The sequence below is a fragment of the Scophthalmus maximus genome, chromosome 20 (genome assembly GCF_022379125.1).
Source record: "Scophthalmus maximus strain ysfricsl-2021 chromosome 20, ASM2237912v1, whole genome shotgun sequence".
Lineage (NCBI taxonomy): Eukaryota > Metazoa > Chordata > Actinopteri > Pleuronectiformes > Scophthalmidae > Scophthalmus > Scophthalmus maximus.
In genome coordinates, this window is record NC_061534.1 from 2716064 (window position 1) to 2739687 (window position 23624).

Consider the following 23624-nt stretch of genomic DNA (forward strand, 5'->3'; position numbering starts at 1 on the left):
TGTGTGTGTGTGCGCGTTTCCCAGGCCGTGTTCGACTGCGTCGTGAACTCCCTGAAGAACGTCCTCAACATCCTCATCGTCTACATGCTCTTCATGTTCATCTTCGCCGTCATCGCCGTGCAGCTCTTCAAGGGCAAATTCTTCTACTGCACCGACGAGTCCAAGGGGCTGGAGAAGGACTGCAGGTGCGCCGACACCGGGACGTCTTCCTCACCACACTGTCCGCCTCCCGGCCCCTTCCTTCTCACATGTCCCACGATGCTTCTCTCTCTCTCTCTCTCTCTCTCTCTCCGCCTCCGCAGGGGTCAGTTTCTGTCCTACGACAGAGACGACGTGGCAGCTCAGCCCCGGGAGTGGAAGAAGTACGAGTTCCACTACGACAACGTGCTCTGGGCCTTCCTGACGCTCTTCACCGTGTCCACCGGGGAGGGCTGGCCACTGTGAGTCCTGTCACACATGAGATATATATGAGACGGACCAATACTCACATGCGGAATTAGTCTGGGACCTGTCAGTTCATTTTCGATTTTCCAATTTTTAAAAAAGCCAAATGCTCGTTCATCAGCGGCAGCCATCTTGGCTGTTTTACAAAAGTCGCTTCTCTCCGCGTGGTGGTGTAAACCCCGCCCATTATCCGATAATCGGTTGTGATTGGACCTGGCGAGATTTCTGCCGGTGGGGAGAATCTCTGTCCGATCCAGACCGTGAGTCTGGCAGAGCAAATTCAAATGAGCTCCCAGAAATTCTTCAGGGTCCCAGCAGGGCAGACATGAGGTAGGTAGCTGGTAATCAATGCTTGAGTTTCACGTCTGATTCTCCTGCGATGACTCTTTCAGCCGCGGGCGTGATCACTGTGCGTTTCTCTGCAGACGCTATCAAGGCTCGCCCGCAATAGGTTCTGTGTCTGAGCCGAAGTACCGCGAGCGTAGTCACCGTCATCCTCTCTGTGGAGACAGACACACACACACACACACACACACACACACACACTCCTAACGTGATGTTAACGCCGCTGTGGGAATTCACACACAATTCTGCGAACTTCGGTGCGTGTCTGAAAGCATCTTAAGATATACAGCATTTACTTAACGTCTCTCTTAACATTACGTTTCTGTCTTTAGGGTCAAATACTATTTGTTTTAAATGTTAAATAACAAAATCCTAAGTCAACAATCTTCATAGTTCCTTTTTTTTTGTGCCTTTATTGTTTTTAATATTTGTTTGTGATGGTTTTGGATTCCCAGTCACCGTTATTTTCACCATTAGAAAACATTCAGCACTGTTATTGTCATAATTCTCATAAGCATCTTTGTCCTGATCATTCAAATGATCACATATATTCGTAGAGCACTCGCCAAAGTTTCCACAGGGACAAATTAAAATCATAACTCGCGGAAAGTGCTCGACATGTCCGTGCATGTCACAGCGGCAGAGTCGTCGTCCGTCTCTCTCCTCTCACCTGCAGGGATCTGTGAGTCTGTGAGAGCAGTTCAGAAGTTATGACAACCCTTCGTCTAAATGTCTGACGAAATAAAGAATGAAGACAGTTTCCCCTTCTTCCTCCTCAGGGTCCTGAAACACTCTGTGGACGCCACGTACGAGGACCAGGGCCCGAGCCCCGGCTTCCGCATGGAGACGTCCATCTTCTACGTGGTCTACTTCGTGGTGTTCCCCTTCTTCTTCGTCAACATCTTCGTGGCTTTGATCATCATCACCTTCCAGGAGCAGGGCGACAAGGCCATGTCCGAGTGCAGCCTGGAGAAGAACGAGGTGCGACGACCACAATGAGCACCAGCTCCTGGACGCGTTCGTCTCGTCCATCATCCGATATTACATTCGATAGAAATCAGAGGACGCACGCTGATCCTCTTCCTGATATCGCTCCCAGGCCAGTTACATCCAACACCACTATTAATTCCCTCAAACAGAATAAATCGGGGGCCGCGTCCTCCTCGCTTTGTTCTTTGCGTTGGCGACTGATCAGCGAGCGTCTCTTTCTTTTTTAATTCTTCGTTTCTCCTGTGACCAAGTGCAATTCGTGTGATGAAAGTTGTTGTATCTCTCGTCTTCAAACAGAGAGCCTGCATCGACTTTGCCATCAACGCCAAGCCGCTGACGAGGTACATGCCGCAGAACAAGCAGTCGTTCCAGTACAAGATGTGGAAGTTCGTGGTGTCGCCGCCGTTCGAGTACGCCATCATGTCGCTGATCGCCCTCAACACCGTCGTGCTGATGATGAAGGTCAGTGACTCCTCCTCCTCCTCCTCCTCCTCCTCCTCCTCATGGGGCACGGCGTGGCTCCGAATCCTCTCGGATCTTCAGTGTATTGGCTCATTCTCGTTTCCCGATATGACACCAGCACACTGTTGAAATATAAAAGAGAGGAACAATCGCAGAGACTTCGTCCGTGAATCTGAATTCAGTCTAATTGAAAGCGGCGGTCTGGGACCCCGAGACGCGGTCAACAATTAAAAAATGTTGTATGTTGTTTTTTCTGGCAGCAGCAAAATGACACGGCAGTTATTCATCCTGTTACGTGACTTTACTTTGACAACTAGGTGTTTACTGTTTACAGAGACATAGACGCGCGATTGGACGGCACCAGCTGTCAATCATACACTCTATGCACTCAGTGTACGTTTCCTCTCCGCCTGTCCTCAGTTCTACGGAGCCCCAGACCTGTACGAGTCCATGCTGAAATACCTGAACATCCTCTTCACGGCCCTCTTCACCCTGGAGTGCGTCCTCAAGGTCATCGCCTTCGGCCCTCTGGTGAGCCGTCACACAAACGCTCGTCCGTAATTCACTCGTCAATGTTTCGGTTGACACGCGCGTGCGGATGTGCAAATCAAACAGCCGGACGAAATCAGACCGAGGGCGCCTGCACACGGATGGCCATATTATTGAAGGATTGTGACTTTGTTTAAAACACAAAGTAGCGTTTAAAGGCTCGCACGGAGGAACGAGGGGGCTGCACTGGAAGCAGAGGAGTGCCGGGAAAAAAAGGAATCGGCTCTCTCCCGACGTGGGGCCATCTGGCCCGCGGCGAGGCATTTCATCACGGGCTCCGTTCCGTTTACGAGGGGCCATTTGTGAAATGGCTTTTCTTCTTCACACACCACTTACCTCCACCTGTTCGGCTGCTCAGCTCGCAGGCGGGCGGGCGGGCTTTTAGCATCTGCCCCGCATCAACAGCTCTTCAGACGGGGCAGCCGAGCAGCGGGGGGGCCGGCAGCAGCCTCCGCCCTCGGGACCGGGCCGGTCGGACGGAGATCCAGGCTGCTCGGCAGCGTGTGTGTGTGTGTGTGTCTGTGTGTGTGTGTGTGTGTTTGTGTGTGTGTGTGTGTGTGTGTGTGTGTGTGTGTGTGTGTGTGTGTGTGTGTGTGTGTGTCTGTGTGTGTGTGTGTGTGTGTGTGTGTGTCTGTGTGTGTGTGTGTGTGTGTGTGTGTGTGTGTGTGTGTGTGTGTTTGCTCTTTTTTCCTGGACGGATGTTTGAAAGATGCTAAACTTTTTGGCGTGTGACTGAACTCTAACCTGTGTGTCGCCGTTGTGCCGTAGAACTACCTGAAGGCAGCGTGGAACGTGTTCGACTTTGTGACGGTGCTCGGGAGCATCACGGACATCCTGGTCACGGAGATCAAGGTAAAGGAATCGTCACCAATGTGACATTCACACTAACCAGTCTCCTGAACATAATCAATGGTAGAACACTACAATAGTTTTGTGGGAAATGACTTCTCCTTGAGGAATGTTTTTGTCTGTGAGAAGTAAGTTGACGTCTTCAGGTTCCTTGTTTTGTTCGAGCGACAAACGTGGAAATTCAAATTACAATGATGATAAAAAACAAAGACAAGCAGCAAATCCTCAGGGTTCATATTCCGATTATTGAAAACTTTGACCTTTTCAAACTGGTGGATGTACAGTGGTCGTCGCGCTTCGCTCCGCTCTCATTCTCTCATTCCTCCAATCCGAGCAAAACGAAATATGAAAATCAATACATAAAAATAAAAAAGATATGGCTTAGAAATGAAAACGAAGGCGGACGCAGGACAACAGGAAGCAGCTGTTGGAGGACAACGGAGGAAAGGCCTTGGATTGGAGGACTGAGGCTTCCTGTGTCTCTCTCTCTTCATGTGATCATTCGTCTTCTTCTCTGTCTCTTCTCTCTCGCTCTTTTTTCTCTGTGTCGTTCGCTGTGTCCATCTTCCGCTGTGTGCTTCCTGGTGCCCGTGTCCTCACTGTGTCACGCCTGACTCCTCCAGACGGTAAGTGGCCTTTTTCTTTCTTGACGCCCGCTGATTATTGTCACTCTCCCCCTCGCCGTGTGTGTGTGTGTGTGTGTGTGTCACGTCCTCCTCGCTCACGGACTCGGTTTCAAGTGTCTCCCCGACGAAACACCAGTGTGATGATTCCATTGATAAAGGACCCGTTCGTCAGTCACCCGGGGTCATGTGGGGTCACAGGCCGTATGTGAAATCAGCTCACTGGTAAAAAACACAAAAAGACTCTTGGTTCTACAAGGTCCTCAAATTATATGTTGGTTTGGATTTCAGACAGATTTCATTATCTCCTCCTGTGGCATGTTTCCGTGCTTGTTAAAAATGATGAGCCTAAGTCAAGTTTAATTGGATGGTTAAAGGAAGTTCTCCAGTGATCTAGTCGTCGCCATCTGTGCTGTCTGGATTATGGACTATTTTGAATGGTGACACATTTTGTACGAACAATCTTAATCTACCTCATTTAAATCCCCGTTGTATTTAGGTTTTTTTACGACTTGCACGAATAACGAACCCACACAATCCACTTTTTCATTTCCTGTGCACATCATGCCATGTCGTTCAGTCCAGTCCTGAACTCAGCGACACCTGCATGAGCCGACGTGACGCTGCCGGCCCTCAGGGTTTTTTAGATCCGGTCAGTCACTCTACAACACCTCACAGTGTCGCCGCTTGTCCTCTCTCCCGCAGGACAAGATGATCAACCTGAGCTTTCTGCGACTCTTCCGAGCGGCTCGCCTCATCAAGCTGCTGCGGCAGGGCTACACCATCCGCATCCTGCTGTGGACCTTCGTTCAGTCCTTCAAGGTGACGCGGGAAACTGGCCGAGCTCCACGCCGTGAGAGAGAGAGAGAGAGAGAGAGAGAGAATGTTCACGGCGGCTTCAGTGTCGCTGGTGACTGGTGGGAGTTTTTAAAGGCCACGAAAATGGACAGGAGCTGCAGAGTGTTAAATAAAAGGGTGGCGATTTAATTACGACAAACGCTCGCCGCCGCCTATAAATAACCCGGTTAAAAGAATCGACCCTGCAGCTTGGGTGGGTGGGTGTGTGTGTGTGTGTGTGTGTGTGTGTGTGTGTGTGTGTGTGTGTGTGTGTGTGTGTGTGTGTGTGTGTGTGTGTGTGTGTGTGTGTGTGTGTGTGAAGAACAAGAGATCAAAAGAGAGACAAAGCGCTCTAAGGGTTGTTTGTGTGTGTGTGTGTGTGTGTGTGTGTCTCCAATGCTTTAAGTAATTCTGTGTGTGTGTGTGTGTGTGTGTGTCCAATGCTTTAAGTAACTGTGTGTGTGTGTGTGTGTGTGTGTGTGTGTGTGTGTGTGTCCAATGCTTTAAGTGACTCTGTGTGTGTGTGTGTGTGTGTGTGTGTGTGTGTGTGTGTGTGTGTGTGTGTGTGTGTGTGTGTGTGTGTGTGTGTGCGTGCGTGCGTGCGTGCGTGCGTGCGTGTGAGGGGGAGTGGTACCGTGAACCTGTTTGTGTTCTTAACGTGTTTTTACACTGGACTGTGTGTGTTTGTCTTCAGGCTCTGCCGTACGTCTGCCTGCTCATCGCCATGCTCTTCTTCATCTACGCCATCATTGGAATGCAGGTGAGTCGCAAATCCAAAGTGCTGTACCACTCCACAGGTATCTTTACCTTCCTTCGGGCTTATAATCAAGACAATAATAAACCTTATGTATACGGCACTTTTCAAAGCACAGTCGCAATGTGAAACGGGATTAAAACATTTGAAGACTGAGGCAAATAAGATCAGGGAATAAGATGATATGACAAAAAAATACAGCCTGAAAACAATAACAATGAACAGATGAGGCATGTAGGTAAAAAATTAGTATTTTAAAGAGATGTTTTAAGAAGTGATTTAAATGATGTCACTGACTCTGTAGTCAGATACATATTAGATCCTCTTTATTTGTTTGTTTTTTCAAATCTATTGCAACGCAACGAAAAACATAAATCAAGAAAATGAAAAAAGAAATGCTATAATAATAATAAGGTAAAATATAATAACGGATAACAATCCAATTTTTTTTTTTATTTCCAGCCATTCATGCTCAAACACACCTAGGACATTGTCAGACTCTCTAGTTGGGTCTTAAACCAAGAAAAATCCGTTTTGAAAGTGTCTATAACCTCAAATTCAGTCAAAGATGTAACAATCAAGCAAAGCTCTGAATTTTTTTCGATAAACCCGACGTGCTCCCTCAGGTGTTTGGAAACATCGAGCTGAACGAGGACACGGCGATCAACCACCACAACAACTTCCAGACCTTCTTCCAGGCCTTGACGCTTCTCTTCAGGTGAACCTGCCTCCGCCTGCCCACGGATGCACGCGCCACAGGAGAATCCCGTCTCATGGCCCCGCTAACGTGCGTCTGCACCTCCTCTGTGATCTGTGTTGGTCCTGACAGGAGCGCGACGGGCGAGGCGTGGCACGAGATCATGCTGGCGTGCCTCAGCAACCGGCCGTGCGATCGTCTCTCGGGAACCGCGGGGAAGGAGTGTGGAAGTGACTTCGCCTACTTCTACTTTGTCTCCTTCATCTTCCTCTGCTCCTTCCTGGTCAGTGTGACGGAAAACAAACTCTCGCGCTTCCCATCCATCCATCCATCCATCGTCTACCGCTTTATCCATTTAAGGGTCGCGGGGGGGGGGGGCCGGAGCCAATCCCAGCTGACGTTGGGCGAGAGGCGGGGTTCACCCTGGACAGGTCTCCAGCCTATCACAGGGCCACATACAGAGACGGACGACCACTCACTCTCACATTCACACCTACGGTCAATTTAGAGTCTCCAATGAACCTGACCCCATTCTGCATGTCTCTGGACTGTGGGAGGAAGACGGAGAACCAGGAGAGAACCCACGCACACACGGGGAGAACATGCAAACTCCACACAGAAAGGCCCTGGTTGGTTTGAACCGGGACTCGAACCCAGAACCTTCTTGCTGGGAGGCGACAGTGCTGACCACTACGCCCCCGTGCAGCCCATGTCTCGTGCTGTGATAGAGAATTATACCGAAGGTTTTAGCCTCTTGACCACTCGGCGGAACTTTGTCAAACTTAGATGATTGTTAATTAAAGTAGCAAACTTGGTTTGAACTTGGAATGTGTGAAGTTGATTCGAGCGGTTGTCGAGGAATTGAAGTGCAGACAGACGGACAATGACTTCTGGATTTATTAGTGGGATTAGAAATAAGACATGAATCATAATGGGCTTTTCAAAATAGTCAAAAGTAATGGAAAATATATAATTTGCAGTTTTAGGGCAAAAAAACTGCAAAGCCATTTCTTTCTTTCTCTACTGTCATCCTGCTAATGAATCCAGAAAATGTTCGGACACCACTCATAATATAACCTACATAATCTTATAATTAGCATTAGTATATTCTCATCCTCCTTTCCAGATTTAAAATAATCAGACGTCGTTTCTGTACAAACAAATATTTTCTACGTACAATTCACTTTTCACACACTTGTTGTTGTTGTTGTTTTTTTTTCATTCACCAGATGTTGAACCTCTTCGTCGCCGTCATCATGGACAACTTCGAGTACCTGACGCGGGACGCCTCCATTCTGGGGCCTCATCACCTGGATGAGTTCATCCGCGTGTGGGCGGAGTACGACCCCGCCGCCTGGTAGGTGTCGCGACTCGCACGGTGACAGTGTATCCGACAAATGTGTCAAATGTGAGGGGAGTCTGGGGGTTTTTGTTTTTTTTAAAAAGAGACAGGGAACTCTCAGAACGGCTTCAGAGTGATGAGTCTGTGACGTGGAAAAGTCCCGTCTTGGCAAACGTCAGGCGAATGACGTGGGCCGGACTGATGCAGGTAAATCCAGCGTCCCGCTCCGGCTCCACAGCTCCTCCGTCTGTCACCGGGAGGAGAACTCCTGCGCCTCCCAACGAGGGAACGCACTCGACTGAGGCGTAATCCGTGGCAGATCGTGCGAGGCTCGTTAGGCGCGCGCGCGGGCGTGAGCCAGTCAGGACTCGGCGACAGGCGAGAGATGTGGAATGTGAAACTGGCTTCACCTAACTGACATAATCGGGCAGAGGGGTTATTATTCATTCCTCTGAATATAAATGAGCCGCGCTGAGCTTTGCCCACTGTCACATTTACTCATTATGTCAGATTGCGGCAAAGAATGAATTTAAAGCTCGTCGGTTTCAGTTTTAATGGGTTTTAACAGATTTAATTTAAAGGAGCAGATTGGTTTTAATCAATTTTATCTTTCTTTTTAATGTCCAACACATATTAAATCCTTTTTTTTTCTATGAATTGTCATGTTTGTAGGGGGAAGTTAATATTCCACTTAAGCACTTCCATATTTTTCATAACCTGACTACTTTTACGGCAAAGTCACAAACGAAGGATTTGAATTGTTCCACCAGAATTTCATCCCTGACATTATGGAGACAGGTACAGAAAAAAACAGTCAAACAGGAAAAAATGAAATATTTCAATATTCGAAAAATTGAGCAACAACAAATCCACAAATTGAGTCAAAAAGAAAAAAATAGAATGTTTGTGTGTATTCTCGTGTTGATGTCTCCCTGAACGTTATTACCCTCGGACGGAATATTACAGATGAATGTGACCAACTAACCTCTGGAACATGTCTCGTCTCTTTTTCAGCGGGAGGATTTGCTATCAGGACATGTACAAATTGTTACGCTTTATCTCCCCTCCTCTGGGTCTGGGGAAGAAGTGTCCTAACAGGGTGGCTTATAAGGTTTGCACTCCCACGCGGTCCCTCTGGATTGGTTTGTCTCGTCCAAAGGGGCCGTGATGGTTTCGGACTGTCAATGTCTGCTCTCATTCCCCTGCGGCGGCGCCAGAGACAAGAGAATGACCCCGACCACACGACCACATGCATACAAAACACGTGCATCCATCCTCCGCCCAACCAAGCCGGCGGGTAACCAGTGGCGAGTGCAGGGAAACAATGCTCCCGCAAGTCAGTCTGATGCCTGAGATTCTCCCTGCTTATGAGCAGGGGAGTGAAAGGCGAGCGGCGAGGTGAAGTGAAGTGAGAGCATTGTTTCCGCCTGGGTTACCTGCCGATGTCTCTTCTTAGCATGCACGCACAGAGGGGCATCGTAAAGGGATACTCCGCCAAAAATAACCCCTATGCTGTCTGGTCGCGTCTGAAAGCATGGACGAGTGTAGTGAGACTGCAGTATAATCCACTTTAACTTTATCAAGCTGCCTTTCTGACGACTATACGACTTATGTATAATATATGTAATCTTACTGGGAGAAACTTATTCAACTGATTCTTTAGGTCACACTCAGTGACCGCGTTTGATGCACGAAAGAGAGATTTTGGGCGGAGCATTCCTTTAACATAACACACTCTCTTCAGTCCCGTCTGGCGTCTCTGTACCAGGGAATCCCGCGGAGCGTCCTCCTCCTCCTCCTCCTCCTCTTCCTCCTCTTCCTCCTCCGTCCTCTGGGATCCATTTCCTGAATCTGTAAATCCAGCTGCGATTGGCATTTCAGATCACCATCTCCTGGAAATCTTACTAACAAGGATTTCTGTTTCTTTATTTTTCCCCTCCCTTACTTCTCTTGAACCCCACCCCTCACTTCCTCATCTGGGTAACCTCCATCTCCTCCCTCCATTGGCCCATCACACCGTCTTTTCCCCCGGGGGAAGCGGTCGCATGACTTTCCGCGACATGTACAAGATGCTCCGCGACATGTCGCCTCCGCTAGGTTTGGGAAAGAAATGTCCGTCCCGAGTCGCCTACAAGGTAGAATCACTCCTCCTCCTCCTCCTCCTCCTCCTCCTTCCTCCTCCTCCATCCTCCTCCTCCTTCCTCCTCCTCCTCCTCCATCCTCCTTCTTCCTCCTCCTCCTCCCCCTCCTCCTCCTCCTCCTCCTCCTCCTCCTTCCTCCTTCCTCCTCCATCCTCCTTCCTCCTCCTCCTCCTCCATCCTCCTTCCTCCTCCTCCTCCTTCTTCCTCCTCCTCCTCCATCCTCCTTCTTCCTCCTCCTCTTCCCCCTTCTCCATCCTCCTTCCTCCTCCTCCTCTTCCTCCTCCTCCTCCTCCTCCCCCTCCTTCCTCCTCCATCCTCCTTCCTCCTCCTCCTCCTCCTCCTCCTCCTCCTCCTCCTCCTCCTCCTCCCCCTCCCCCTCCTTCCTCCTCCATCCTCCTTCCTCCTCCTCCTCCTCCTCCTCCTCCTCCTGCAGCCTCTGCTGACTCCACCTGTCAAACATCTTCAGGCTTCTGTCAGTGTGTCACAGTCGGAGTCTTTTGACCTGCTCTCGTCTTGTTGTTGTTGTTGTTGTTGTTGTTGTTGTTGTTTTCTTTTCACCTGTGCATCTCTGTGACCTTTTCCCGCTCTCTAAGGGTTTGTTGCACACTCCGTTCGTCTGCTGCAGGGCCACGTAGCGCAAAACACATTGAAATAGATCAGGGCGGAGCAGGATAAATCACAACAACATCAAAGAAAGAAACAAGCTTTCTCCAAAATCGCTGCCCCTTTAGATCTGCGAACCCTCCGGACAGTTTTCTGTTTCCCAGCACGTTATATGTCGGCCCAGCAGTGGTAGTGAAGTGGGAGTGAAACCGTACAGTTGGACATTCCTCAGGTACTGTACTTCCCCCCTGTGGTCCGGCTGCCAATCCCTCGGCGCGCACACTTGATGTGAGTGGATCCGGTGCATGCACAGCTGTCAACACGAATCAGGTTCAGAACCCCCGCGGCCCCTCTGCCCTCGTTCACCCCCCCCGGGTTCCACATGTCTGGGCGGTGGCGCGCTCGCGCTCGGCTCCAAATATAACTCGTGTTTTTTGTGAATCGACAGGGAAAGACGCGGACAAAGACACGGAGAGAGCAGCGGTGCACTTGAGGGCGAGGCTGACATTTCACCCCCCCTCCATCCGTTTTCTTCTATATTTTCTTTTCCCTCCACCCACTCCTTCTGTCAGTAATCATGCCCTCCCTCGTGAACACATCTTCACTCCGTCATCACAGTTGTCCCTGTAGTTTTATAATCTGTCTTCAGGCTTCACTCTCTCCTCTGAACGATCTCTCTTTGACCTCGTCTTGGGAATATCTTCTCCTTTCTTTAACTCCTCCGTCTGTATCTTTGTCTGTCCGCGTCTTCACTTGCTCGTTGCTCAGATTTCCAGTGAAGTGCACTCGCCCCCCCTCACGTCTCTCCATCTCTTCATCTGTCCTGTTATGATCCCAGAGTAATTCTTATACTTTTTAAATGTGTATTTCTTCATCTCTGTTTTGAGAAAATGGAAACCATCAGCTAACAAATTAGCAGCTTCTACTTCCAGTTCATGTCTTACGTGAACGTGTTGCACTAATCATGCATGTATGTGTGTGTGTGTATGAATAATTCATAATCCCCAGTCCTGCATGGGATGGATTTATTCTAGATGTTTCCACGCTTTACAAGTTTTATATAACATACTGTGAAATGAATGATTCCTTAATAACAGCGTATTATACTGATAAAGTCCATGTGACACTTAATAAACGCACTCACTCTCCCCCTCTCAGCGGCTGGTGAGGATGAACATGCCCATCGCGGACGACAACACGGTCCAGTTCACCTCCACGCTCATGGCCCTGATCCGCACGGCCCTGGAGATCAAACTGGCGTCCGGTGAGAAAAATCCAGAATCCCCCTCGCGGCCGCACTGACGGCCTTTTTTTTTTGCCGATGTTAACGTGAATACTGGTTGTGCAGATTTGACGTGACAGTGTGTGTGTGTGTGTGTGTGTGTGCGTGTGTGTGTGTGTGTGTGTGTGTGTGTGTGTGTGTGTGCGTCTCCCAGGGGTCCTGGCGCAGCGTTTGTGCGACGCCGACCTGAAGCGGGAGATCAGCAGAGTCTGGCCCAACCTGTCGCAGAAGACCGTCGACCTGCTGGTGACGCCGCACAAGTGTGAGCTGCAGTTCTTCTCGGAAACAAGTTGTTTTTTTGATTTTTGTTTTTTTTTCTTCCAGAGTATTCTTCCATTTTTGGAAGTTTCTTGTGTTGGAAACTAATGAAAATAATGCGACTTTTTTTTTTAAGGATATAGAAAATGCTTTTAGGACTCGTTAATAACTTAAAATGTATTGGTATGGTGGAGATTTGATTATACTTGTTATGTAATTGGGCTTCAAGTTTCCGATCATTTAGTTTGTCTCTTAAAAAATCAACACGTCACCAATTTTCTAGACTCTTAAGAATTGTCAGAAGATGCAGAAATATGCATAATTGTGTTTTCTTTCAAGTTTTGTTTGATCAACAACAAACTAATGTCTTCATGATACAGAAGACGCAGTGTGATCACGCCCACACTGACCAGACACATGTTGCTCACGTGTCCGTCTCTTGAGTTGTACTTTTGCCGCTCGTCTGGCGCCACCTACTGCCACGATGGGGGAACTGTATCTCTGTCTGCTCTCTCCTCCTCCTCCAGACAACGAGCTGACTGTGGGGAAAGTCTACGCAGCTTTCATGATCTTCGACTTCTACAAGCAAAATCGTGCCAAGAGACTCCAGCAGCAGAACCCGGCCGGAGGACACCAGGTACAAGCGCGTTGACAAAACAATAAACTCTAATGAAAGAAATAAGAGCAGATGATTTCACTTGTTTTCCCTCTCAGGAGATCGTAGAACGCGTACACGTCTTTCTGCTCAGGTCCAATCGTCCGTGTCGGTTCATGTCGATCTGTTTCCCGCAGAGTAAACTGGGGACGCTGTTCCGTCCCGTGCTGCCGCTCACGCACCTGCAGCACGTGGAGCCGCCGGCCTGCAGCCCCAAGCAGCCCCTCCCACCCCAGCCGCAGGCGGACGCCAAGCCAGAGGCCCCGCCCACCAGCGCCACCATCACCACAGCCGCCGCCCCGATAAACAGGGACACGATGTGAGTTTTGTACGGTAAAATAAATCTCTCCGGCCTAAGGAGGAGCTGTTGTTTGTGACATATCTGACTCCTTTTTCTGATCCGACAACGATTTGATAAAAAAGTGCCAATATTACAGTCGGAGCTCTTGAATGTTTGATTCCAGAGTAAACCAGAGAAGTGCCATCAAACACTCCCAGTCCGGAGACGTCTCCCAGGCAACGCAGAGGCCCACGGGTCGGAGGAAGCTCCAGAGGGGCCAGTCGGAGGACGTGACGTACTCCACCAGACCTCAGGTACAAAAACACACCACAGAAAACTCCCGCCGTCTAATTCATATGTTATATCCTACAAATCTGATCCATACACGAGTCCTCTTGTTTCTTTTTTCCCCCCGTCAGGAGTTGGTTGAACTGAAACAGGTGGAGAACATTTCCGACTCGGAGGAATATCCCAGTCTGGAGGGCCACTCCCGGGCCGCCTCCCTCCCCCGGCTCAATGCTGAGTACTACGTAAGGCCTTCAGGGCTTCTGCTTCCTCAGCTCACAGAAAGAAAAAACAATATCTCTCTCTTCTGCTGCATATGGATTTCATGTCAAATGATTTTTTCTGTCCGAGTGTCCTGGACTGTGTCACCTCTCTGTCCCACAACACGTAACATGTGCTTTCCTCACGTTCACGTATGTTTCCGTTGCATTTTGATCTCTCACTCTCTCGCTCTCTCTACAGGATGAACCTGGAATTATTCTATATTTTTATTATTGTCAGCAAATCCCACGAAAAGACCGAAACCAACAATTGTGTTGTAATTTTCTGACTTCCCTTCTCTGTCCGTGGCGACTCACTCACTCACTCACTCACTCACTCACTCACTCACTGACTCACTCACTGACTCACTCACTCACTCACTCACTCACTCACTGACTCACTCACTGACTCACTCACTCACTCACTCACTCACTCACTCACTCACTGACTCACTCACTCACTCACTCACTCACTCACTCACTCACTCACTCACTGACTCACTCACTCACTCACTCACTCACTCACTCACTCACTGACTCACTCACTCACTCACTCACTCACTCACTCACTCACTCACTGACTCACTCACTGACTCACTCACTGACTCACTCACTCACTCACTCACTCACTCACTGACTCACTCACTCACTCACTCACTCACTCACTGACTCACTCACTGACTCACTCACTCACTCACTCACTCACTCACTGACTCACTCACTCACTCACTCACTCACTCACTCACTGACTCACTCACTCACTCACTCACTCACTCACTCACTCACTCACTCACTCACTCATGAGGGGTGAAAGAAAATTAGCACATTTGATTAAAACAGCTGTGATGTGACGAAAACGGAACCATATTGAATCAATTTATGTATGTATTTGTATGTTTACATTGTATTTTCATCGTGTCACAACTGTTGTAATCAAATCAGCTTTGAATGAATCGAATCACTTGTTGATTCATCACTCCAGTTTTTCATTTCACAAAAATTCAGTTTACATGCATTTTCATGACTTCTATTTTTATCAGTTTATTTTTTGTTTCTTACACCCCTCAAACACACTCACCTGGTTCTTTCCATGACGTACATATTTTTAATATATATATATTTTTTAAATGTATAGTAGTATAAAACTAACCCATCTTTTCACAAAGATTGACCACTAGTTTCATTATCCCCAAGTAGCAGTTTTTTACATTATTATTTTAATATTTATTTTAATATTTATTTATTTTTACTATAATTATTATTATATTCATTTATTTATTTTTAATATATATTTAAACAAATATTAACTTTTTGTTGTTGTTTTCCTAACAAACGGACTTGGGTAAAAAATTTGAAGTTATTATAACAATTATAATAATTTTATTATCATTGAAATACACTTCTAAATATATTACATAGCTTCATTATTTAAAAAAAGGCTCAAGATTTCCTGAACCAGATGGTCACCGTAGTAATTATCTGGGGATTATTTTCTGTGGCGGACACAGTGAATGTGTAGTGAGTCGTGTGAGTATTTCCAGCAGCGGGATGATGTGTGTGTGTTTGTGTGTGTGTGTGTGTGTGTGTGTGTGTGTGTGTGTGTGTGTGTGTGTGTGTGTGTGTGTGTGTGTGTGTCTGTGTGTGTGTGTGTGTGTGTCTGTGTGTGTGTGTGTGTGTGTGTGTGTCTGTGTGTGTGTGTGTGTGTGTGTCTGTGTGTGTGTGTGTGTGTGTCTGTGTGTGTGTGTGTGTGTGTGGGATTATGTCAAAATACATTTGATCAACTCTTTGTTGGTTTTCGTCTTGATGATATATATTTTTGTTGTTGTCAGTAGTATAAAAATACAGAATAAAACCGGTCTCCTCCTCCTCCTCCTCCTCCTCTTCCTCTTCTGTCTTCCCTGTTTCCTGTTGTTCAACTTGCCCACTGCTAATGTTTTGCCCACCTCCCTCTTGTGTGTGCTGTCTGACAGCGGATCCACCCTCGCCACGCCCCTGGGACCCACCTGGCAGTATGTACCACCTGTTGTGCCACCTCTCTTTTTTTTCCTACTCTTCCTCTTCCTCTTCCCCTCCTTCTCTTCTTCTCCTTCTCTCATGTCTGTGTTTGCCTCCATGTGCTCTACAAAGCGACCCTCCTACTGTACACACACACACAGTACACTGTACACACTGGTCATCCCCATGCTAAAGCTGACGGACACATTACATGCAAATTTAATTTGACATGCGCACACATCATCATCATAACCCTGGAAAAAACTATTCACATGTGTATCCGGGTGCGTCAGAGCTCTGTCCTGCTTCTCCACCATTAACTGCAGCAGGGCAAATACGACACTTTGGTCAAAATGTGATGGTGTGTGTGTTTCATTGTGTAGTAGTTGTAGTAGTGTGTAGTCGGTGTGTGACGGTGAAAACAAGGCAGGCAGAGCACAGCTGCTTCCCTGCTTTGAAATAACGTATTTTCTTTTTTTTTTAACCACACCACTGAAAATCTGTCGTTTGGTGTTTTCTCTCAGTCTTAAAATCTTATTTTTTTTTCCCAAACATCGAATAAGAAAAGTAAAAGAAAAGAAGTCAGATTTATCTCGCGAATCTTTTACCGCCCCTCGTCTCAACACTCTTTCACTAATGTGAAAGATATAAGGGGAATTATGATGACTTAATGGCAGCTATCTAAGAGGTAAGATTTTAAGACTGCGTATCTAGATTCAAAACTTTGTGGTAACATGAATATTTTTCTGCAGTATTGTGATGTTTTTATCTCTTGACTGTAGCTACGGGTCCCGACTGTGAGGTAGAGACAAGAGGAACAGCACCAACACCCCAACATCTGATCTAATAATGACAACAAAAACATATTGATTATTATCTAGTGGGTAAACAAAAGCTTATAATACCTGACACTGTACATCCTACCAGTCATGAATCCAGTCTAACACTTTTACATTTGGAAATGAACATGGACTCATGTTCTACTAAGTCACCAGGAGGGGGCGGTGTGTCTGTAGCTGCTGTCCCAACTCCCTGTCCCAGCTCCCTGTCCCATCAGTCTGTCACCCGATAGCTGTACCGGTCTGTAAGATAAGCATCAGGTGGGGTGAATGTCAACGTCCTCAAACAATGAAGTGATTCGATATTATTGTTTTAAAAAAAGGGGCTAAAGAGCCAGATATTCCCATCAGGACCAAAACAGAGAGATGAAAACATTCCACTTCTTTCCAACGGTTAGAAGAGGCCAGTGGCAGCACCCCACCTCTTCTTTGCTCACCAGCAGAGACGCCTGCTAACTTACAAACTGTGTGACTTCCGTAACAAGAAGTATTGGTTTATTCATTCTTCTCAAACCTTGCTCACACTGTTCTTGGAGAAGAAGAAGTCTTAAGACTCAGAGGTTGCCGTCCAACCGGCCGTGTCATGTTGTCGTGTCGTGGCGATCCACCACGGGTGCGTCTCTGCTCTGCTCCCTCATCACGCCTCTCCTCTCTCCACCTTCCTCCTCCTCCTCCTCCTCCTCGCAGCCGATCGTCGACCTCAGTCCTATAAGACGCTCGGCGTCCTCGCTGACGCCGCACCACCACCACCGCCAGGAGGCGGCCGGGCTGAGGGAGTACGACCTGGAGCGGCCCGGCCCGGCCCAGGACAGAGCCCACCACCACCACCACCACCACCGCTGCCACCGACGCAGGGACAAGGACAAGGACAAGAAGCAGAAGTCGCTGGACAGAGCTGGATCAGTGCAGCCGTCCAGCACCGTCGGTGAGACGCACAACAGAGATATAGAATTTGATTTGAAGGGCTTTCTTTCAGCTTTTCGTAGAGTTTCGATTGAGTTCTCTAGCGAGTGCTGAGGATGTCTGTACTGTCCCCAAACTCATACATACAACTGAAAAAGACACTGGAGGGCGGCAGCTCGGCTTTAGTGCTGAGATAAGAGGCACAGATTTATGGGTTTTCCTCTGGTGAGATATCAGACGTCTCTACTGTACATCTACAGTATGAAACGGAGACAAGCGGCACCAGAGAGAAAGACGGCGGCCGTCTCCTCCTCCTCCTCATGGGGATGATGATGAATGGGCTTCTTGTGTTTCTGTCATCGCAGTTTTAATCTGAGAACTGGAATTATTCCAGCGCCGAAGAAAAGTTATTCCACCCACAGTGCTTCGCTTTATGTGCGACACCAAAGGTCTGGAGAGAGACACAGAGACACAGAGACACAGAGACACGCACAGTAGATCAGTCGCTTGCCTTTGATTAAAAGGTGTGATGAGAAAGTATTTCACATTTCAAAAAACACATTGACATATACGATGGATTGAAGTTATTTCTGCATCCAGTAGAGAGGGCGAGATCATAGAAGCGACAGCTGCCCTTTCCTCGTTTTTATCTGATGATGGTTTCGTCGTCCAGATTCGTTCACCGACCCGTCAGCCGAAGGTTTGTCCCGGGAGCGAGCGAGGGAGCGCGACCGCAGCCGGCCTCACGAGCGGAGGCACCACTCCTCGGCCGGGGAGAAGCAGCGCTACTACTCGTGCGAGCGCTACGGCAGCAGGGAGCAGTGTCACGCCAGGTCGGCCGGGCCCAGCAGGTCCACGTCGCCCGGCGACGGGCCGGACGCCGTTCTGCTCAAACACGTGAGTGGGCCTCCCTCTTCACTTGAGTCGCTCTTTATCCTCCCAAGTCAATGGTTTCATACCAAAATCCATGTGTGAAGAGGCAACACAACAAGGGAAGGAATACCTTAACACGAAATACCTTAACACGAAATACCTTAACACGAAATACCGTAACACGAAATACCTTAACACGAAATACCTTAACACGAAATACCTTAACACGAAATACCTTAACACGAAATACCTTAACACGAAATACCTTAAAACGAAATACCTTAACACGAAATACCATAGCACGAAATACCTTAACACGAAATACCTTAACACAAAATACCATAGCACGAAATACCATAGCACGAAACACCTTAACACGAAATACCATAACACGAAATACCGTAGCACGAAATATCTTAGCTTGAAATATTGTAGCACGAAATATGTAAGCACGAAATACCTTAACACGAAACACCTTAACACGAAATACCATAACACGAAATACCGTAGCACGAAATATCTTAGCTTGACATATTGTAGCACGAAATATGTTAGCACGAAATACCTTAACACGAAATACCGTAGCACGAAATACCGTAGCACGAAATCCAAGAACCATTAGTATGAAAAGATTTGTTCTTAAATTGTGCATACTCAGGATTTTTGGAGAACTTCCCGCATTCACTGATTTTCTTCGTATTTCTCGCTCAAATACGCATCATGTTTACGATTGTGAAGATGGAATCGTTTTATGAATCCGACTTGGCCTGTTCGTACGGACTCACAGTGCAAACACATGTAAGAGAAATTTAGGATAAGAATACGGAAATGTTCTTGCATGAGGCCCAATGTTGTGATGAAAAGTGTCTCGTTTTGTTGAGGATCTTATAACTATAACTATAACTATTCTGCTTCCTTCACACTGACCTGCCATAACTCATATACTCTGTTTCATCAGCATGGTAGCAGTGTGGTCAAGGCCGGCGCCGTGCCGCTCCCCTCTGGCACGAGCACGCCGGGCCGCGGCCGCAGGCAGCTGCCGCAGACGCCCCTCACCCCTCGCCCCGCCGTGGCCTACAAGACCGCCAACTCCTCAGCTGTCCCGCCCGGCGCCGGCAGCAGCACCGCGACGGGACACCAGACTCGCTTCAGCCGTGGCCTTTCGGAGCACGACCGCTTATTCGGGGACCACGGCGAGTCCCCGACGCCGGTCGCCCGCATCAGCTCGGACCCTAATTTGAACCGGCAGCAGCGGGACGCTTCTCAACGGGCCCTCCTCGAGGAGACGGAGGACTTCCAGGACGCTGTGAGCAGCCACGGAGGAGGAGGAGGAGGAGGCCGCGCCGCCAGAACCACCGCCTCAACCACTGCCTCTGCTTCACACGCAACTGCGGCGGCGCCCGTCACAGCGCAGGGCCGAGCGGCGGCGGCGGCGGCGGTGCCGAACGGGTACCACTTCACCCTCGGGGTCCACTCTGGGTCTGGGCCCGGGGGCAGGGGAGCAGGAAGTCTCAGGGAGAGGGAGGAGGAGGACTGGTGCTAACATGGTCCAACGCTTTGGAAGGATCGCGGCGAACGGGGCGGGGCGTCGGTGTTGTACAGCGTCGGGAGGGTCCAGAAGGGAAGTGCTGTAAGAGGGGATCGGAAATCATTCCAGTAGTGTTACTCTCCTTTTTTTTATACAACTAACTCAAAAGAAAAAAGACACCGATGACTTTTTGTAACCCCCCTTGACTTGCACTGAAACTATAGCACACGTGAAGACCCTGAAGTATTCTCGCCTTGGCCAGTAAAGTCAGTGTTGGAGCAGAAGACAAAAAGCCCAAATCCTCCTCATTCGTAGAAAAGGATGAAGCGCGTGTGTTTCAGAGCGACGCCTCGCCCCCGGGGTTTCCTGCTGCACGACACTGATGCTCTTGTTGTTGCGTTTGCCTTTCGTTCAAGTTTTGCCACGTTGGTTGGACGAGAGTTATAACTTGATCATATTGATGCTACCGCCAAATGATTTCACCTCCCTTTTCCCCCTTTTCGTTTCAGGTTGATCACGAGATTCCAACAAAACCAGAAGTGATTTATTTGAGGTCGTAAATTTACCCGGTAATTAACGTGACACGAAAAAAAACACCAAATTCAATCGAGGGGATCAGTCAGAACAACGAGGAGAGTTTTAACGACCCGTTGTCTTTTCTCTTTGTAAACCGTCCCAGATGTAGACGCTCGGGGACTAGATCCACTCTTCTTCTGACACTTCGTGGCGGAATATACCAAGTGCCTCGTTTTTCCCCAGGGTGTATTGAGATGGACGTACGGGAAAACAATGAGGAAAAGGAACAAAGCTCCTGTTTTGAATCTGGTACAAAGGAGAGAATGCAAAAAAAATCATCAACATTATTTTTTGCACTAAATCTCGTGGTCGGTGAATCCGGGTGGAAGATGCGGAGTGAGCGATGTAGTGCATGCCCCAAGAAAGATGAATATAGTGTCCGTACTTTTGCGTAAAGGATGTGTGGTAACAGTATTTGCCTTTTTCTCTTTTCAAATATACTGCCAGTCCGTCGGTGGAACTCGTCTCTGAGTGGAGGAAAGTGCCATTTTAAAAAAAAGAATATTTCTCAGAAAAAACACCCGCCTCCAGTGGCACGTCGCGTCGCCGCCATGCTCGGCCCCCGAGTTCTTCTCACCTCTTCCCGATGAGAGCAGTGTTGTGTGAGGCTGCGCCGGCGAGGTTACCTGTGTGTGTGTGTGTGTGTGCGTGTGTGTGTGTGTGTGCGTGTGTGCGTGTGTGCGTGTGTGTGTGTGTTCACAGGTAACACAGCGAGTTGTGTGGTTGTTGTTGCCGCTGCTGACTGTTGACTCAAACGTAGGGCTATGCAACGAGACGACACTTCCCCGGCCCCTGTAGCTTTAACCTCCTCCGAGAACCTCCAGGTTCAGGCTCTGGTGCGGCCGCGACCAAATTCGAAACGTTTCAACGTGTGACGAGTTGTAAATTGTAAATATGTTATATGATGTACAGTTGACACGGACAGGCACAAATGGTATTGAAGCCCACACACACAACACACACACACACACACACAGGGCCTTCTTTTCTTTTCTGAGGTTGGGGAGTTGACTGCATGACCAACACGACACATTCCCAGTCGGCATAACTTGCAGGATTTATCTACAAAGATAGAAAAAAAAAAGAGCGAAGCCATCCCCCCCCCCCCCCCCCGTCTGTGCCGCTCGACTGGAAGCTCGTCAGTTCTGACACAAATATGAATTTTTTAAACTAAAAAGGCTCGTTCATTCCAAGATTTATGAGTTAGACCATATTCGCACAGATTTTATTTTGATTTCGGCCGCAGGTTGCAAAATGTTTTATTAATTTAATAGATTGTAGATTTGTGTGGAAACTTTTTAGAGGATAACCTCTTACTATGTCATTTTAATTTTCATAAAAGTACAGATTAGATCAAAAAGAACAGACTCTAATCTCTAGGCAGGTGTAAAATGATTTGCAAATATGATTTGACCCTGAGTCTGATGATTTCCTGGTGTTATGATTCACTTCCTGTGGTCTCACATCTGTTCTCCCCCGTGTGATCGAGCGTCTGAGAGGAGAAACACGACTCGGCTCGTCTTCCCGTTGTCTTAAAGCGTTTCTGTACGTTGCCACATTGGAACAGAGATTCTTGTTCTACAGAAGATTTAAAAAGAAAGATTTTTTTTATCAAGCCCAAACAGGGAAGTTTCCAGCTCTGACAGTCGTCTGAGTGGCTGCTGCCCCCTACTGGACATGTCCTGTTTGCATGTTCTGGAAAAAGAAAATGTGCATGTCAAGAAGAAAAAGAAAAAAAAAAAGAGTCACTGTTTGACTTCATCAAGTCCACGATTTGTACAATTTGTTTCCTGGTTGTATTTCTCGGAGTCTCTAAAATACACACGTGTCAGTTTCAGGTAAAGGAAAGAAGAAGAAGAAGAAAAAAAAGAAGCTCGAATAAGATTTTATCACAGAACCGCCAAAGTGGAAACGAGGCTCTGGAAAAAGAGTTTCTGGACTTTGGTTCGAATCCTTCGCTGCCTGATCTGTGACTTGACCGTCTCTCCCACGGTCATTTGGACTCTACCTATAGATTTTGTATGAATATAATAAGTCCTTGAATAAAGAGGTATGATTATGAAATGACATGAGGTAGACTTGTGAATATTAATATTGAAGTGTCATGTTGGGTTTTGTGTATGAAATCGAGTTAGTCCTCAATGAATTGGAGTGAATGGAGAAAAACTTTTTTCATGACAGAAAATAAAGTATTGATTATATATCAAAATTTTAATCAAAAAAATACCAAAATCTTGATTTATTTTTCTTACAGGGACGGCGATTCTTGCCCCTGCCACTACACTGTAGCATTGTGCTCATGCATGCCGATTGGTCAGTTAGAGATTTTACGGACTGATAGCGACGGGACGCCACCGTCCTCGATGGCGCCCGGAGACGACGAGGTAAGTGAAGGAAGTGGAAACGACGAGCTAGCTGTTATTGTGTTTCACCGCCAAGTGCAAAGTTGGCTATAGTTGCGCTATGTTCCACATTCACACGAAAACCAAAACCGCGAAATCAAAATGGCGAATGCCGTAAAGTGTCCTGTGGCGCGTGATGTCACAAAAACCTACAGAACGGTATTTGACTACTAAGGGAAAAGCTGCAGATCCAATTTAATTGCACTTTATTTCTATTGTTTCTAACCCTAATGTCGAAAACATGAAGAAAATTTGGAAGAACTCCAAACGTTTTGTTACGTTTTTGGGCTACAGCTCCGTAGACCAACGCTCTTTCTGGACTACCTCGTCAGCGCCCCCTACACAACCTGGGAGCTGTGAGAGTGGACGTTTTTATAAATTCTCTGATGATTCATGTTCCTTCTTGGATCTTGGCCCCTGTCATTTTTAAAGTAAAGGATCATTCATAACCTAAAACTTGCCTGCAGGCTGGTTCTGAGGGGGCGACAGCGCCCCCTGCTGGTGAGAGACTGTAACTGCACGGTGGGAGTCACTTTTGTCCGGATGGATGGATTTCGTTACTTTGGACATTTTATTAATTTCAGTCGCTTTAGAGCAAAACTTCTGTATGTGACTAAAAACTAAATCCCAGGACAAACCTGCATGAGGAAGCGGTTCCTCACAGTGACCAACATACAGTAAATCAAATGGAAGAGTTGAACATGCTGCAGCACATGATGACGGAACACGGGCGGAGGAGGACGTCCGGGATTCTAATTGGTCCACATTAGGGGGGGAAGGGGGCGTGGCCGGGGTGGGCTCGTTTGGCGCCACAGCGAGGTGACGTAGCAGCTGGAGGAGAGAGAAGCAGCA

The 23624-nt window shown here is 47.8% G+C and overlaps 1 protein-coding gene across 3 annotated transcripts in view; it reads left to right on the forward strand.

Annotated features, from left to right (window-relative positions):
* The window catches only part of cacna1bb (calcium channel, voltage-dependent, N type, alpha 1B subunit, b), a 104444-nt gene extending 82007 nt beyond the window's left edge, over window positions 1-22437 (forward strand). For 2 of the 3 annotated variants that reach the window (XM_035608192.2, XM_035608193.2), the window contains 23 exons: window positions 25-185; window positions 303-440; window positions 1569-1770; window positions 2077-2241; window positions 2662-2772; window positions 3559-3642; window positions 4263-4265; window positions 4968-5084; window positions 5794-5859; window positions 6480-6571; window positions 6683-6833; window positions 7780-7907; window positions 8907-9003; window positions 11795-11900; window positions 12073-12180; window positions 12704-12813; window positions 12969-13150; window positions 13296-13425; window positions 13531-13641; window positions 15627-15665; window positions 17178-17415; window positions 18067-18290; window positions 19225-22437. In XM_035608192.2, coding sequence (XP_035464085.2) covers window positions 25-185; window positions 303-440; window positions 1569-1770; window positions 2077-2241; window positions 2662-2772; window positions 3559-3642; window positions 4263-4265; window positions 4968-5084; window positions 5794-5859; window positions 6480-6571; window positions 6683-6833; window positions 7780-7907; window positions 8907-9003; window positions 11795-11900; window positions 12073-12180; window positions 12704-12813; window positions 12969-13150; window positions 13296-13425; window positions 13531-13641; window positions 15627-15665; window positions 17178-17415; window positions 18067-18290; window positions 19225-19809 — 3348 coding nt within the window. In that variant the 3' untranslated portion in view covers window positions 19810-22437. The remainder of the gene's footprint in view (window positions 1-24; window positions 186-302; window positions 441-1568; window positions 1771-2076; window positions 2242-2661; window positions 2773-3558; window positions 3643-4262; window positions 4266-4967; window positions 5085-5793; window positions 5860-6479; window positions 6572-6682; window positions 6834-7779; window positions 7908-8906; window positions 9004-11794; window positions 11901-12072; window positions 12181-12703; window positions 12814-12968; window positions 13151-13295; window positions 13426-13530; window positions 13642-15626; window positions 15666-17177; window positions 17416-18066; window positions 18291-19224) is intronic. The other variant, XM_035608194.2, reaches the window with a different exon arrangement.
* The last annotated feature ends 1187 nt before the right edge of the window (window positions 22438-23624 follow it).